The 18,131-nt window shown below is 37.8% G+C and overlaps 1 protein-coding gene across 4 annotated transcripts in view; it reads right to left on the minus strand.

Annotated features, from left to right (window-relative positions):
- Positions 1 to 18,131, minus strand: part of si:ch211-253b8.5 — a 43,854-nt gene that overhangs the window by 12,544 nt on the left and 13,179 nt on the right. For 3 of the 4 annotated variants that reach the window (XM_001336012.8, XM_073916291.1, XM_068224270.2), the window contains 2 exons: positions 2,611 to 2,760; positions 38 to 181 (listed from right to left, as the gene is read on the minus strand). In XM_001336012.8, coding sequence (XP_001336048.1) covers positions 38 to 181; positions 2,611 to 2,760 — 294 coding nt within the window. The remainder of the gene's footprint in view (positions 1 to 37; positions 182 to 2,610; positions 2,761 to 18,131) is intronic. The other variant, XM_073916292.1, reaches the window with a different exon arrangement.

Consider the following 18,131-nt stretch of genomic DNA (forward strand, 5'->3'; position numbering starts at 1 on the left):
TGCAATGGAAACTGTTAGGCAGATGTGAAATGTTCACCTGGTAGAGGGGATGTCAGTGATCCTTCTTCTCCACTGGCAGCGAAGAAGACGTCCAAGGCCTCCTGATCAGATATGTCCATCAGGTCCATCTGTTCCAGCATATCAACGTTCACCTCCATTGATGAGATGCTTCCTAAGGGCGCTGCAACAACACACAGCTTTTGAGATAAAAAGAAAGCAACTCCAGGAGAATATGGCATTTTTGGCTACATATAATCGACAAAAGGTAAACTTCTGAAATATACACTCTCAGAAATAAAGTACAAATGCTATCACTGAGGTGGTAACCTTCACCTGAAGAACTTTATGTACCTTTTAGGTACTAACATGTACATTCAAAGTACAAAAGTGTATTTTTTGAAAGGGTACCCTATATATTGGTGACAATAGTTCATGGTATCACTTTATTTTGATGGTCCCTTTAAAGCATTGTGTTGAATTTAAGTTACATTGCATCTACATGCCAACTAATTCTCATTAGATTACAAGTAGACTTTTAGCTTAGGGTTTGGGTTGAGTTGACAAGTTTCTTATAGTCAGTTAAATGTCTGTATTAATATCAGCAGATGTTAAGCAGACTAATACTTAAATACTAATACTTAAATACTAATACTTAAATACTAATACTTAAATAAGAAGTAACTGGCATGCAGTTATAAAGCAACTTTTAGTCAACAAAATATGCAATACAAACCATCAAAATAAAGTATTCCCATGTCTGAAGCTGACCAAATTTCATGGTATATTTCAAAGTTGGATTCAAACTGAATTTAGCTTGAGATGTTGATTGCATTACTTTTTGAAGCCAACACAAAAACTGAACTCAAATTTATATTAAACTGTTTAAATTAAATACATTTCTGACCTTCAATCTAATACACTAGCTATATAGCAGACATGCAGTATATTCACCTCTTTAAATGTTTTTTCTTCCTCTCTCTAAAATACATTCACCGGCCACTTTATTAGGTACACCTTACTGGTTCGGGGTTTGCCTTCAGAACTGCCTTAATCCTTTGTGGCGTAGATTCAACAAGGTACTGGAAATATTCCTAAAAGATTGTCCATATTGACATGATAGCATCACGCAGTTGCTGCAGATTTGCACATCCATTATGTGAATCTCCCGTTCCACCACATCCCTAAGGTGCTCTATTGGATTGATATCTGGTGACTGTAGAAGCCATTTGAGTGCAGTGAACTCATTGTCATGTTCAAGAAACCAGTCTGAGATTATTTGTGGCATGGCACATTATCCTGCTGGAAGTAGCCATCAGAAGATGGGTACACTGTGGTCATAAACGGATGGACATGGTCAGCAACAATACTCAGGTAGGCTGTGGACTTAACACAATGCTCAATTGGTACTAAAGTGTGCCAAGAAAATATCCCCCACACCATTACACCACCACCAGCAGCCTGAACCGTTGATACAAGGCAGGATGGATGCCTCAGTTTTCTGTTCTTGGCTTACAGGAGTGGCACCCGGTGTGGTCTTCTGCTGCTGTAGCTCATCTGCCTCAAAGTTGAACGTGTTGTGTGTTCAGAGATGCTCTTCTGCAGACCTCGGTTGTAACGAGTGCTTATTTGAGTTACTGTTGCCTTTCTATCAGCTCGAACCATTCTGGCCATTCTCCTCTGACCTCTGGCATCAACAAGGCATTTGCGCCCACAGAACTGCCACTCACTGGATATTTTCTTTTTTTCAGACCATTCTCTGTAAACCCTAGAGATGGTTTTGCGTGAAAATTAAAGTAGATCAGCAGTTTCTGAAATACTCCGACCAGCCCGTCTGGCACCAACAACTATGCTACATTCAAAGTCTCTTAAATCCCCTTTTTTCATCATTCTGATGCTCGGTTTGCACTGCAAAAAAATGCTTTTCTTACTTAGATTTTTTATCTCGTTTTTAGTCCAAATATCTACAAATTCTTAAATCAAGAAGCATTTTCTAGACAGGCAAAACATCTTGTCTTGTTTTGAGAAATAATATGTCAATATTAAGTGAGTTTTTCCTTAAAACAAGCACAATAATCTGCCAATGGGGAAAGCAAAATAATCTTACGTCAAAAGAAAAAAACAAGATTAATTTGCTGACCCCATTGGCAGATTATTTTGCTTGTTTTAAGGAAAAACTCGCTTAATAATGGCAGATTATTTCTCAAAACAAGACGATATGTTTTGCTTGTCTAGAAAATGCTTCTTGATTTAAGAACTTTTAGATATTTGGACTAGAAACAAGACAAAAAATCTAAGTAAGAAAAGCATTTTTTGCAGTGTGAGCTGCAGCAGATCCTCTTGAACATGTCTACATGCCTAAATGCATTGAGTTGCTGACATGTGACTGGCTGATTAGAAATTTGGGTTAACAAGCAGATAGACAGGTGTACCTAATAAATATTCTTTTTTCCATAACTAAATTGATTTCCATAAACATTTGATAATTAATCCTCAATATTTTACAGTAGTTTCATTATACACATAAAAGTAGATGAATAATAAAAGATAAGAAATAAGATGATAAAATTTATAATAGAGATAACAAAATATAATAATAAAAATCAAACTCACGTCTTTTATAATCTATCTGCAGGTGTGCAGAGGAAAGGTAGACATCTACATCATGTTGAAACACTTCCTCGAAGAATCGTTGTCTCTCTCTCAGCCTCATTTGTTGGCTTGGTTCTGTGTCCGGGACTCTCTGTGCATGTTCCGACTCCGCTACCAACGACAACAAGAACAGTCAGTTCAGGCACAATTGATATAAACACCAAAATGAGTAGTGAATAATATTTACTCAAATTATATCTGTACTCTTTTATACAACAGATTGGTCAAGTGCTAAACTCTACAAACAGTAGGGGGCGCTCCCTGTCTGTTAATAATCAATAAGAATGAAAATATCCCTACTATGCGTGTGGATGAAAAAAGGACTTAAAGAAAACAACGTGCTAGCAAAAATAAACATTTGCAAAATGTATATGAATCATAAATGAATTATCAATATATAATAATTATTACATTGTGTCTGTTAGTATATTTGATGAGTAAGGAGGATGACAAACATTCTTTATTTAAGCCTCTTTTTAAAAGCTGGAAATAAATGTGGGTCTGTTTACCAGTCAAGTACAGTGCAAAAGTTAAATGACTAAGAAACAGCGAGGCCGCATTCCAAAAGATAATGAGCGATGCCGGCAAAATTCAAAAACTTCTTTAGACAAATGAGATGCCAATCAGCATCAGGAACTGCCAGCAGCAAAAAATTACACCCTTTTTACCTAGATTTTAAGTTTTTAAAATCTAGGTTTTTTGGTTTTTTAAACTCTAATTTTTTATTATTATTATTTAATTAAAATATTTTTTTAAATATTATTTAAAAATATATATATGACCTCTTTTTTGTATGATCATAATATAAATAAAACACTTTTTAAAATTGCTGATAAAATCGTGTTGTTTTTTTAATAATTATATTGTAATAAATATTGCCATCTAAATACTCAACAACAACTAAATCAATATACTAAAACATTTAAAGGGGTGGTCTAGAATGTATTTTTAAGGCTTGGTTGTGTTTATTAGATGCAAATTAATGTGTGCTCATGCTTCATTTGTAGAAAATCACATCATATATCCTGTGATTATATACTGCTAATCAGCTAACATGAAAACATCTGTCATATTTCCTGGTTCCTCTGAAAGGCCCGCCCTCAAGAGTGTAATTAATCAGCTACAGTAACTTAATGTGCTGTGATTCGCGGATTGGCTACACATCAACAGGTCACACCCCTTTTGCGCTGTGTAAATACTGTCCATCAGAGCAGCTGTTAGCAGCATTAGCTGCTTGAATCAGACAGAAAAAAAACACACAGCTGAACGTCATGCCTGCTCTCTTAAATAAAATCTGACACATGTCTTTCATATATGTTTTGATTATAAACATGTGTAAGTTGTATGAAACGTTTTCATATCTTTTGCGAGTTTGTTATTTGAGATGTTCAACGCAGGGAAAGCTGCTCCATAGACAGACACTGCAGCGCTGCTGAAGACTGTGCGGTTATAGCGGTTTGACTAATAGATATGAATTTTCTAGCTAAATTATTAGCGGCGCCAAACAGCATTTCCTCTTGTTTACATGCTTGCTTATGTCCTCACTACACTGTAAAATCCAACAGTTAACTTTATTAAATAAATTGATTGTAGTTAACTCAATTTACTAAAAGTTAATTCTACTCATTTGAAAAGAGTTTTGTGTTGAAGGTAATGAGTTCATTAAATACCTCATTACTTTACCTTAAATGGAGTAAGTTCACAGTACTCATATAGATTAGTTCTTTAACTAAAGGGTTTCTAGCAATCGGTTTCCTCAAATGATTTGAGTTGCCTTAACATATTGGGTTTTGCAGTTGGTTTGAGTTCTCTTCATTTATTGGGTTTTACTGTGCTTAAATTGCTTCATTTACTCAAATTTAGTACTCATTAGGATTAGTTTTTGAATTTAAAGGGTTTGTTGTCATCGCAACAGAAATGTTGGTTGGAGGAGTTTAAGCCGAATCCAGCTCTGAACTGGGAGAGATTCCGGAAGCTGTCCTTTGTCAAATGCTAGCTATATATTTTTATAATTCTCTGGAACATAACTAAAATTAAACTGTAAGCACTTCTCACTTTGTGTCCTTTGAAAGCCCAAATACAGAAACAAAACAAGCTCTGTGGAAATAGCAGCGTTTGGACGGTATTTTAGCTTTCTCTGCTATAACATTTTATCGCCTCTGGCCTCGCCCCTTCACTGCGCAGGGTGAAGGCCCGTGCACACCCAGACGTTTTTTGCTCACGTTTTCCGTCCTTGTTTAACGCCTCCAGACAAAATAAAGGCTGTCAATGTGATCGTGCACACTAACGCGCAAAACGCCAGGCCCAAAAGCATCATTAAATAAAAAACGCCTCATGCTTGTTCTTTTTTATTTGACGTGCCGCGTTAAAACCTTCTCCACCAATCAGATAAGCACTTTTGCTCACGTGCACGGAGCGGCTGAAGTTACAGTAAACAGCACTTAGAGGCGCTCAAGTGCAAAACTGTCAATAAAAGCGCACACTGAAGAAGATGCACAGAGGCGATATAAACGCTTAGCTGCTTATTGCACTGGTGAACAATAATCATTTCTTCATCACAAGAGCTGGAGCTGCTACTTGAATAATCTATGCTTGTTCGAGTAACCAGTAACTTTAACAAGGGTGTGAATTTCCTCTCTTCCTCTTCTTCTGTGTTACAAGCGGGTGTCGGAAGCTTAAAGTTGTGTAGCGCCATCTACCTCAAAGAGTGATTTTGCATACTCTTCTGCTTGACGGCAGTGAAAATCAATTGGGTTTGAATGCGGAATAACGTCTCGTAAAAAGCTGACGATAAACGCAAACAAAAAGCGTCCCGGTGTGTAGGAGCCTTGAGAGCGCCTGGTGAATGCGTGTAACCTGAAGCCCTTGTGATCCCTCTAACCTGGATGTATTTTCTTGTAGTCCCCAAACTTTGTTCGCTAAAGACTTTGCTAAGCTAACTTTGTAAAAGCCAATGTCTCCCTTTGTATTGAGCATATTACATTCAGAGATGCTGTTTATGTTCATATAGCTACATTACACATCAACTAAAGTTTAAAATGTGATATCGTAGTGGACCACCCCTTTAACAAATGGTATTGTCCCTACTGAAAAATCCAGCTTAAACCAGCCTAGGCTGGTCAGCTGGTTTTAGCTGGTTGACTAGCCTAATTTTAGAGGGGTTTTGGCCATTTCTCAGCTGGTTTCCAGCCATTTTCAGCCTGATCTTACCTGGTCAGGCTTAAAAATGACCAGCTAAATCCAGCCAAAACCAGCTTAACCAGCCTGGTTTAAGCTGGACATAGCTGGTTTTGGCTGGGCTGGTCAAGCTGATTTAAGCTGGTCATCTTCCAGCCTGACCGGCTAAGACCAGGCTGGAAATGGGTGGAAACCAACCTGGAAATGGCCAAAACCCCTCTAAAACCAGCCTGGTCGACCAGCTTAAACCAGCCTAGGCTGGTAGTCAATAGAATATTTAACAATTATATAAATTTTTACCAAAATTCTAAACGGGTAAAACAAGTGTAAGTTTGACAGCAACATGTAGAAGTAACATTGCCTTGACAAGAGCACTGACCTTTAATCTGAAACAGAGATGTTAGTCACTGTTCTACATATAAACAGAGTTCTCTCAATGTGTGGCAAGACACGCAGAAGCATCCCTAAATAGACAATATGAGTCATCTGCCACCCTGACCCCAGCCATTTAAAACGCAAATACCAGTTCACAGTTAAGCAATGCTGACAGACTTCCTTTAGTTTTGGTGAAAATAATATCAAATATAATCAATAAATATCACTAACATCAGCAGTCTGTTCATAGACATTCATTACATATTTTTCAAAGCATTCAAATCTCTTTACATGACACACAACCAACTAATCGTCGGACTAATAGTGGGCTGTCCGTAAGACATGTTCACCCTGACATTTGTGTTTCAGTGTCCTTGAAAAAGTGACACAGCTGAGCTGAAACAACAGCCCTAAACCTTGCACCAAAGGGGCTCCAAAGAGAATGGCATTCTTCTGCTTTAACAAGTCATGCAGCTTACACAGATACAGCGTCCCGCAACTCCTCCATAATTAGAAGGCACAAGCTGAGCCTGAAATAATTGGATATGCCTTTTAAACCTGATCTAAAATAGGAATAACGTGAAGATTATCTGGTGTGTGCTGGGAGAACTGATCACGTTCAGTTGAGTTCAGACATGCTGAACAGGGGTGTCACTGAAAGGCCATAACAGGGTGCAACGTGACAAAGCATTTCATTTTCTACTCAGAGAACTGGGTTACATACATGAACCTTCCAGAAGTGGCACCAGTCTGATAAAACAAAACAAGTATACTAAATGGTGCAGTGCTCTGAATGACTCTTTCTCTATGCTCTCTGACTTGAGTTAAGCCATCACTGAAAAAAGCAAAGAGGCAGAATCAAAACTAAGCATATGCTTTTGTAAGCTCACGTTGCTAGTATGGTGGTGAACGATTCACCTGTGCATGTCATTAAGAAAACAAATTTGTTTGCCCTTCTAATCTTTCATTGAAATCTGAAAACGCATTTCCTGTTTGTTTTTAGTTATATTATCATATTATGATTTTAAGGTAATGGCTTAAAATACTTAACCACGCTGCAGCAACTGTCAGTTTTGACAACAGACAGAAAGGCAGGAGGTGTCTGTTAGATTGTAATAGCTCTTCTACAATGTTTTTTTCTCAATATTTTTGAATGAAATACCTATTTTACTACATCCAATCAGCTCGTAGTACAAAAACAAGCCACACCCACTTTTTGCTCATTTAAAATTTCGTTTCTCTAGGAACTGCGTCACGATACGGAAAAAAAAATAATGATCACAACTTACAATTCTTAGGGACTTTAAAGGGATACTTCAACCAAAAAGGAAAAATCTGCCATCATTTACTCATCCTTGGCTTGTTCCAAACTACTTTAAGTTTTTAATTTTATGACATTATCAGCAGCAAGATGTTCCTGGAGCTCTTTGGAGGTGGTATGTGGTCTGTCTGTGACAATTCTAACCATTCTTCGTCTTTGCTTTTCAGATATTTTTTTTGGTCTACCACATCTTTCCTTCACAAGAACTGTTCCTGTGGCCTTCCATTTTCTTACTATATTTTCTATACAGACTTAAAAACCTTTGTAATAGCTTTTTGTATCCTAATCCTAATTCATGCTGATGAATTATCCAAGTTTTTAGGTATATATATATATATATATATATATATATATATATATATATATATATATATATATATATATATATATATGAGCAATATCACACTCGTAGCAGTGCGATATGGCTGTACTGGTGGGAGGCATGCGTTGTGCCCCCACCAGTGCCGATATACAGCCATATCGCACTGCTACGAGTGTGATATTGCGTTTATACAACAGTTTGACAAGTCTCAGAAACCCTTTTGTATGAGGAACTACTTTCTTCCAGATTCAAATCATGAGCTGACAGTTAAACAGTTGAGCGTGCATCTTTTAAACTTTAGATCTGAAATGTCTGCTTTTTGCTGGCTGTATGTGGGCGGAGTAATACACAAAGGGTAAAGAGGCTGTAGGAGTTCTGATATTGCAGAATATCTCATGGCTATCAACCAGATTTGAGAACCAGACAGAACTGTTGTGTGTATATATATATATATATATATATATATATATATATATATATATATATATATATATATATATATATATATATATATAAATAAATAAATGTATTTATGTGTGTATATTTTTTTTCAGGAATATATTATTTATATATACAGTTAGGTCCATAATTATATACTTAGACATCCACACAATTCTAACATTTTTGGCTCTATACACAAACACAATTTGCATACGTGCATCCCACATGTTAAGTGTCCTCACACACTCATACAGTACACTAAGTTAAATTTTAGCATACACCCGGAAGAAACCCACGCCAACACGAGGAGAACATGCAACCTCCACACAGAAATGCCAACTGACCCAGCCGAAGCTCGAACCAGCCACCCTCTTGCAGTGAGGCGAACGTGCTACACACTGCACTATGACGTCGCCCCATTTCCTTTTTATTTACATCTAAAGAATCCACGAGTCATCACATCTGACAGGCAATCCACCACAGTAGGCAGTTGTGTAAGGTTTGGACGGGGTCATTCTCTCTTGCCTGGTGGCAGCAGTGAGGACGAAGGGAGGTATCCAGGGGCCACAGAGCTGTCACTCTGATTAACTAATCAGATCAGCACTAGCTGACCACCACAGCCACAAAGGGCAAAGGGGAAGCTGAATGTGCCACTTGTGTTTCCATCTGACAGTACTGTGTAGCTCTGTGCAAGCAACACTGGATTTTTAATATGATTTAGCCTTTGATGTAATTAATATAATATAATTTAATATTTATTTTATAGGGTCTATTTAGAAGCATAAACTCCATATATACTGTAGATTACTGAATAAAAGACTGCTATCTGCTAATCTGCTATCGCGGCTGCAGAGCAAAGACGATAAAGATAATAGAAACAAACAAAACAAATCTAACATGAATCCAATAGATGTTTATCTGAAAAACAATCCTGGGCATTCAAAAAGCATAACGCATATTTATAAAAGCAATGCTAATTGACCTAGCCTTTATCACTGTATGTGTTTTATGTACTCATACAACTCATAAATGGCCTTCACAGTCACCAGATCTCAATCCAGTAGAGCACCTTTGGAATGTGGTGGAAAAGGAGATTTGCATCATGCATGTGCAGCCGACAAATCTGCAGCAACTGCGTGACGCTTTCATGTCAATATGGAGCAAGTTCTCTGAGGAATATTTCCAGTACCTTGTTGAGTCTTTGTCACAGAAGATTAAGGCAGTTCTGAAGGCAAAAGGGGGTCCAACCCGGTACTAGTCGCCACTGGCTTGCATGGTTCAGGATATGAAAAGCTACTCATCTATAAATTTGCTCTTAAGTGTGGACTCTCAATAATGACTTCAAACCACACTGAACTGAGCTAAACTGAACTGAACTTAAACACTAAAAACTGAACTACCCTGATCCAGCTACTATGACCATTTATGTGAAGCTGCTTGTTCAACCTTTACATGCTCCACCTGAGCCAAATAATGAGAAAGAACCAAATCTCCTACCACAGCTATGCTGATGACACTCAGATCTACCTAGCCTTACTGCCTAATGACTACAGCCCCATTGACACCCTCTGCCAATGCATTGATGAAATTAACAATTGGATGTGCCAAAATTTTCTTCAGTTAAACAAAGAGAAAACTGAAGTCATTGCGTTTGGGAACAGAGATGAGGTTCTCAAGGTGAATGCGTACCTTGGCTTTAAGGGTCAAACAACAAAAAATAAGGTCAAGAATCTTGGTGTGACTCTTGAGTCAGATCTGAGTTTCAACAGTCATGTCAAAGCAGTCAGTAAATCAGCATACTATCATCTCAAAAACATTGCAAGAATCAGATGCTTCGTTTCCAGTGAAGACTTAGAGAAACTTGTTCATGCTTTTATCAGCAGCAGGGTGGATTACTGTAATGGTCTCCTCACTGGCCTTCCCAAAAAGACAGTTAGACAGTTGCAGCTCATCCAGAATGCTGCAGCCAGAATTTTGACTAGAACCAGGAAATCAGAGCACATCACACCTGCCCTCAGGTCTCTACACTGGCTCCCAGTTACATTCAGAATAGATTTTAAAGTATTATTACTGGTCAATAAATCACTAAATGGCCTAGGACCTCAATACATTACAGATATGCTCACTGAATACAAACCCAACAGATCACTCAGATCTTTAGGATCATATAAACTAGAAATTCCAAGAGTTCAGTCAAATCAGGGTGAATCTGCCTTCAGCCACTACCCCCCTCGCTGCTGGAATCAGCTTCCAGAAATGATCAGATGTGCTCCAACATTAGGCATGTTCAAATCAAGACTAAAAACACATCTGTTTAGCTGTGCCTTTACTGTATGAGCACTGTGCTACGTCTGACAGATTGCACTGTCATGTTTTTTCGTTTTCTTTTTCATTCTTTTATAACCTATTTTAACACATTTTAAATTGTTTTTATCTGTTTTTAATAATTTTTATTGTCTGCATTTTATGTCCTAAACTTGTCTTTTTTATTCCTGTTTATGTAAAGCACTTTGAATTGCCACTGTGTATGAAATGTGCTATATAAATAAACTTGCCTTGCCTTGCCTTGCTTGGACACAATCTACATTGTAAAAGCGCTATACAAATAAAGCTGAATTGAATTGAATAGTAAGGTGTACCTAATAAAGTGGCCAGTGAGTGTATGTGTATGCAAAATAGGGGAACGATATTAAGACATTTTAATTAAAAATTGGAGATCAAAACAAATAAAAAAAAAACAAACAAGTACGTTAATTAAATGTTCTCAATTACGGTTAATGATATATGTTTAGCAAACGTCTACTTGAATGTCTAGCATTAAACAAAAGACATTCTTAAAGTCAAAGTTAAAAAATTTAAATTCAGCCATCTTTTACTCATATTCTACTTGTTTGAGTTTCTTCTCATGAACACCAAAGAAGAAAACCTGAAGAATGCTGGATGGTATGGTAATAGCTGCTCTTTTGAGTGAAAATGATGAGGAAATGTACATTGTTTTGAGTGAACTGTCCTTTAATCCCGCCAGAACAGGGGACTGAAATAAACTAAGCACCTTCAGAGGCATTCTAGTATCCAAATGTGAAACCGTTCAACATCTATCTTTAAACACACCACCTGAAACACTACAGGGATCTCCTCCTCTACGGTTTTTCCATGACCGTATCCGAGTTCAATATTTAACAACATACACCGGTGTTTATAGGAAAGGTTGAGGCACTTAAAACTCAGCAGACATACCTTGAAAGGAGATTGCATAACCAGTGTGGTGCGACTCAGTCCTTAACATCTGCTGTGTGTGTATTTCTAGGGATGCATGTGTGTGTGGAAAAAAAAAAACTAGGATGACTTGGTGCTTCTGAAATAACACAGGGTTAAGTGCTTTGCTCAGGGGTGCAGCTGCAGTGTTTGTTTTATTCTCTGGCATTCCCTTCCAGTCAAATCGCATTTTCTTTGACATGATCGAGAAAGGAGCAAGTCAGGGAAAATGGGATTTGACTGAGCTATTGTCCTTAGAAAACTAAATTTTGCTGCCCACTGCTGCACTTAGTGACATACCATTGCAGTGGGCATGATGTTTATTTATGTCAGCTGGCGAGAGTTGCAGAGCTCACCAGCGTTTCTGACCGCTGGGTCTCAAATCAACAGCACTGACCCGCAGCCGATTCTTCATCTGCCAGTGATCGTCATCTTTACGTCATGATCAGTCCCATGATTCCCCGCGGGCCTGCGCTCCGCTAGTGTCTGAAGGGAAATTGCGTTCACATTCAACCAGATCTGGAACTACATATTTGGTGATGTACTGTATAGACGTCAACGCGTTCAAGCAAAAGATCCAAACCCAACTCAATTCATTTATTCGACTCTGAGTCGACTATTTCGTTAAGGAACCAATTGTTTTAAACACAGTGCACTTTAGGATTTAAACCACAGCTGAATGTTTTCATTCACTTAGTACTTCGTTACACACTGCATGGAAGCTTGTTTTCAAAAACCCATAATAGGGACGCTTTAAAGGGTCACGAAACACCAAAACACATTTTTTGAGCTGTTGACAGTCGTATATGTGTCCCACACTGCTAAAAACACCATTAGGACACCTATATTTCACTAAAAAGTGTAAATTGGTGGTTTTTGCATTATTTCAAGTAAATTCGCACTTCCGGTTTGAAACGAATTTTTGAAGCTGCGTCACGGCTATGAGATAATAGTCTGTATTCCAGCGTGCAGACTGGACGTCTGTGCCAGAGTGTGTCTTATTACGTCTTACAGTGTGATGCATTAATGCAAGAGTAAGGCTTGGTTCAAACCAATCAGTGCGCTCTATTGTGCAACTTCATTAATATTCATTACTGTCACAGTGTTTAGACCAGTGGTTCCCAAAGTGGGGGGTCGGGACCCCCCTAGGAGTCGCGGTATAATGAAGAGGGGTCGCCTGGTGATTTCCAAAAATCTATTTATTTTCAATTAACCACTAGAATTAGCATTTTTTACTGAAGGGAAAAAAATAGTTGTTTATAGTTGCATGCAATATTGTTACTATGGTAACTTATAGTTACTAGTTCTATTGGATTGCGACCCCTGGGGTAATTACATAATATTAAAGACACAGCAATAGCGTCAGATGCAGCAGATTGATTTTATGGCACCAGGTTAACCTGTTATTCTATTAAGAATAGAATTGGGTCTATTGGAGTGTGTGCGCCATTGCATGCAAGGTTTCTGTATTTATAACCACCTCTGAGGATATTGGGGGTCACGAGTCACTGGCATTGTCATTTTTGGGGTCGCAAGCTGAAAAGATTGGGAACCCCTCGTTTAGACGACAGACACACCACGTTGTGTTGGCAAAACAAGCGTGAAGTGTTGCTTTTATAGTTTGCTGCAGTTAAGTTTTGTTTTCATTTTCTCTCTGTGAGAGCTCAGCTGGAGTCACGTGTGGATTAACAGTGTACGCGACGCTCGACAACAATTACTTAACGTTATGTGTCTAGTAAGGGGGCACATTGTTTACCTGAGAGCTGTTCTCATCAGCAAACGCTGAGATCCGCTTGTAGTCTTCTCTTAATAAAGACGCGGTTCTAGTTGCTGGTGATTGTCCTGTCTCTATAGATTTGGTAAATGAGCGACCAGTGCTCTTTGTTCATTCAGTTTGTTCGTATCGAACAAACTATTGCAACGAGTGTAAACATGTTAGCACCACAACCAAACTTTAACCCCGTGTAGGATTTTCACCGCATTTTGTGACCGGAATAACACACGCGGCTTTCTGACGCTACCTGCCGTGTGCATCTAAGTTTCCGGGATATGCTGAGGTTTTTTTTTTCTCTCATTCACCGTGCGGTATCAAATATTAGAGCAGTTCCTCAAATCAAATATCTCATTTGTCGCAAGAGACATGAATGAATTCCCTGAATGAAAGAGCCAAACTGCAGTTAAAGTCCACCATTTAATAATTTGGTAAATAATTCGACTACAGATGTCCATGTAAACACAGTCCCTTTATCCCCTGTGTGTGTGTGTGGTGTGTGTGTGTGGGTGTTTGTTTGTTTTGACTCTGAAAGTCAGCGTGCCCAAATAGACACTCCCACACCATACCTCTTTTCTTTCTACGACACTCCCCCCTAAACAGAGCTGGACACGCCCACTTTTCTGACTTTTTCCAAAGTAGAGGTGTGAAAACACCCAGCTGAAATGAGGGGGTTTCATGGCCCTTTAAACGTGACGATTTTGTAATGGCACAACAGTTAAGCGGGCACTTGGGCTGGCTGACTGAAAATTAAAAGTCCAGGCGCATATACCCCATTCCTTGGCGAGGAAATGGATCTGTAAAACCATCTGGAATATTTTTGCATTATTGTATCAATGCATGGCTCCTTTAAAAACCCTAACCAACATTCAATAAAGATAGTTTATGGAGCTTACAGGAACAGTGATTTGCTGTAGAGTAGTATGTTTTAAAACTGATCAGACAGTGTTTTTAAAATCAGCCTAAGTGATTGATTTGGACTGAATGACTACATCACGAGTCCTTTTGGTTGTGCCTAAAATCATCCAATAAGATCATTTATAGGACGAGTAAACAACCACATGAAGATGAGATCACTCCATTTTTCTCTTCCTCTCCAGAGTTTCTTCTCTTTCTCTCATTCATCCCCTATTTTTCCGCACACTGTGTTGTCCATTCATACAGCTGTATGCCGGGACGGGTGAGCAAGACTTTTTGGATCAAAGGCGGATTGTGTGTATCGTCTGAATTGTCAGCCTCTCCATACAAGGCAAAGCTCTGTTTCCTCCCTGCCTCATCCCCAGCTTTCTCTGTCACACTGGGCTGTACACTAAAGCTTTCTGGGGATTATGGTCCAGAAGAACATTACGCCGCATTCCCTGGCCCTTGCAGAGTCACCAATCAAAACAATATAAAAAGACTTTATGTACAGTTGAAGTCAAACTTATTCGCCGGCCTGTGAATTTATTTTTTTTTTCAAATATTTCCCAAATGATGTTTAACAGAGCAAGGAATTTTTCACAGTATTTCCCTTAATATTTTTTCTTCTGGAGAAAGTCTTATTTGTTTTATTTTGGCTCGAATAGAATTTTTAAAAAAAAATTTAAAAACTATTTTAAGGTCAATATTATTAGCCCCTTTAAGCTATATATTTTTTCCAATAATCTACAGAACAAACCATTGCTATACAATGACTTGCCTAATGACCCTAACCTGCCTTGTTAACCTAATTAACCTAGTTAAGCCTTTAAATGTCACTTTAAGCTGTTTAGAAGTGTCTTGAAAAATATCTAGTAAAATATTATTTACAGTCATCATGGCAAAGATGAAATAAGTTAGTTATTAGAAATGAGTTAATAAAACTATTATGTTTTAGAAACGTGTTAAAATCTTCTTTCTGTTAAACAGAAATTTGAGAAAAAATAAACAGAAGCTCATAATTCTGATTTCAACTATCTGTGTGTGTATGTATATATCAACTCAACTCACTTTATTTCTATAGCACTTTCACAAACCACAATCATTACCAAAGTGCTGTACATAAAACACATAAAGCGCATGCAAATATACACAAAACCAAAATACATAAACTCACATCACATGATCAAAAGCTAAAGAAAATAAGTGTGTTTTCAGTGACCATCTTAAAAGACTCAGAAGTTTGAGCTGTTCTTAAAGAGAGTGGAAGATTGTTTCAAAGTCTTGGAGCCGCTACTGAGAAAGCTCTATCACCTCGACATTTTAAGCGTGATCTAGGAACTTGCAAATACAGAGATCTCACAGGTTGGTGCATAATAATTAGCTCAGAAATATACTCAGGGGCCAGGCCATGGATGGATTTATAAACATACAACAGAACTTTGTACTGAATTCTAAACTGGATTGGCAGCCGGTGTAGAGAAACAAGTACAGGTGGAATGTGTTCTCGTTTTTTTTTGTGCCTGTTAAGAGTTCTGGACTAGCTGCAGTCGCGAGAGAGAGGCCTGACTCACACCCGGATACAATGCGTTGCAATAGTCCAGACGAGAGGAGATGAAAGCATGAACAACCTTCTCCACATCACTGAAAGAGAGGACTGACTTCAGCTTGGCAATATATCTAAAATAGAAAAAACTATTTTTGACAACCGCATTAATTTGCCGATCAAATTTTAGCTCAGACTCAAAGATGACACCAAGACTCTTTACAGAGGAATGTATTTTCCCAGGAAGCAATGACAGATTGCCATTAGAATCCGAACCTTTTTGGCCAAAAAAAATGAGTTCGCACTTGTCTTTGAAAGGCTTGAAACTTACGCTGCTATTCTGAACCAATAGTCGGAAACAGAAAGCAGTTGAAGGATGGCGTGTTTAAATCCATTATTTATCTGACTCCATTGTAATTAATCTGACTCCATTAAAGTTGTTATCATCATTAATAAAGAGAAAGAATCTCTACGTCTTAAAGCAGGCAAAGTTGTTTATTAAGTTACATGTTTAAATATACAGACAGTAGAATGAAACAAACTAGCATACTGTATAAAGAAATTAGCTGTAACATATGCACTGCTGAGCAACAAAGACAGTGAAACTGCCTTTGTTAGCATATGAGGCTACGCACCGGTGTGCGGGAGATGCAGAGTAAAAGCCATTCTCCCAAATCAACAGTTACCTTTCCCTATTATACCCTGAGCAAAGCCTTGTCAAACATGAGTGAAAACCAACCCCCAAAACCAGCTGAACGTGAGAGCAAAGTTGAGGAGATAAAGTGGGGGAGAAGAACATTAACATACTCTCCTCAGGTCATGACTCAGCAAATATATTGTAGATTGAAATACAATTAATCGATGTCTCTGTTGCTTTCATCACTACAACACTGAAGTCATAAACTGTAAAATGGCACCAAACATGACAAAGTTATCTGAAAGAAGAACACAAGCAGATGAATTGTGTATGGTGAAGAGCACATGGTTACTAAGCAAATGGCAGAGATGTGTATCGGAGCTGTGAGGAACTCTGCCTCACCAGGAGGACCCATCCCATGCTTGGAATGTCTCAGTAGTCCTTCATTAGCATAGAAGGAAAAGTATATCATATTTTCTCAGCTTACATCTTCATTCAGTTGGAGAACACTTCACATCAGCCAAACAATTAAACAAAGTCTGAAGGGAGGATTGATCCCAAGATTTTATAGGGAAGTAGATTTGAGAGTCATCAGCATATAGATGGTAATTTATGCCATGCTTTTCAAAAATTTTTCCTATCGGAAGTAAAGGGAAAACATAACAAGACCCAGTATTGAGCCCTGTATATATATATATATATATATATATATATATATATATATATATATATATATATATATATATAGTTAAAGTCGGAAGTCTTTGTATTCAATACTGTAACTCTCTGACTAATATACATCAATAATACAGAGTTAAACTAAAAATGTGTTGAAAAAAACTCTCCATTAAACAGAAATTGGGGGAAAAAAATATACAGGGGGTTAATAATTCAGGACGGCTAATAATTCTGATTTCAACTGTGGGTCTTGATTTTAATCGGCATTGGCTTCTCATTTACAGGAAGTCTTCAGTTTGTATAAATAGTCATAGGTTTGCATAATTACAACCACAGCAGGAATGCTTTGACCACACATCAACCCCTTTTAGTCATCTCTCCCACATACTTTTCTTTTTTTTTTTTTCAGGAGGTGACTTTCAGAAGCATTACAGCCCCAAGTATAACCTAGAACTTGTTGACCACATCCCTCTGAGGACAGTTGGAAAATAGGACATGGGAAATGAACTTTCCAGATGAGTGAGTTAAAAGTTCTTGTGTTAAACCGTAGGGACTAGACAGTGACAGGCATGATTTACTAAGAAACTATAACTTCAAAAATAAAATATAAAAACATTTTATTACAGAAACACAAGTTTGGCATTATTGGACCTGATTTAATGAAGACACTGCATAATTGTATTCAGCTGTTCAAGATACACAAGCTCTTAAAAAGACCAAAAATAAAAATGTAAACACTATTTACTAATTCCAAATCATTATTGAGTTTCTTTACACCTGAAAGAGAATATTTCGGAGAAAGTAACCATTGACTTCCATAGTAAGAAAAACAAATACGTTTACTGGTGTCCAGCTTTTTTTACAATGTTTTTTTTTTTTGTGTTCAACAGAATAAATTTGAAACAAGAGTAAATGATGACAGCATTTTAATGGGCAAACTAAGGTTAAATTAACATAATAATTGGGTCTGTGGGCCCAAATGTCTTGTTGATGCCAGAGGTCAGAGGAGAATGGCCAAACTGGTTTGAGCTGATAGAAAGGCAACAGTCACTTAAATAAGCA

The sequence above is a fragment of the Danio rerio genome, chromosome 11 (assembly GCF_049306965.1).
Source record: "Danio rerio strain Tuebingen ecotype United States chromosome 11, GRCz12tu, whole genome shotgun sequence".
NCBI classification, from domain to species: Eukaryota; Metazoa; Chordata; class Actinopteri; order Cypriniformes; family Danionidae; genus Danio; species Danio rerio.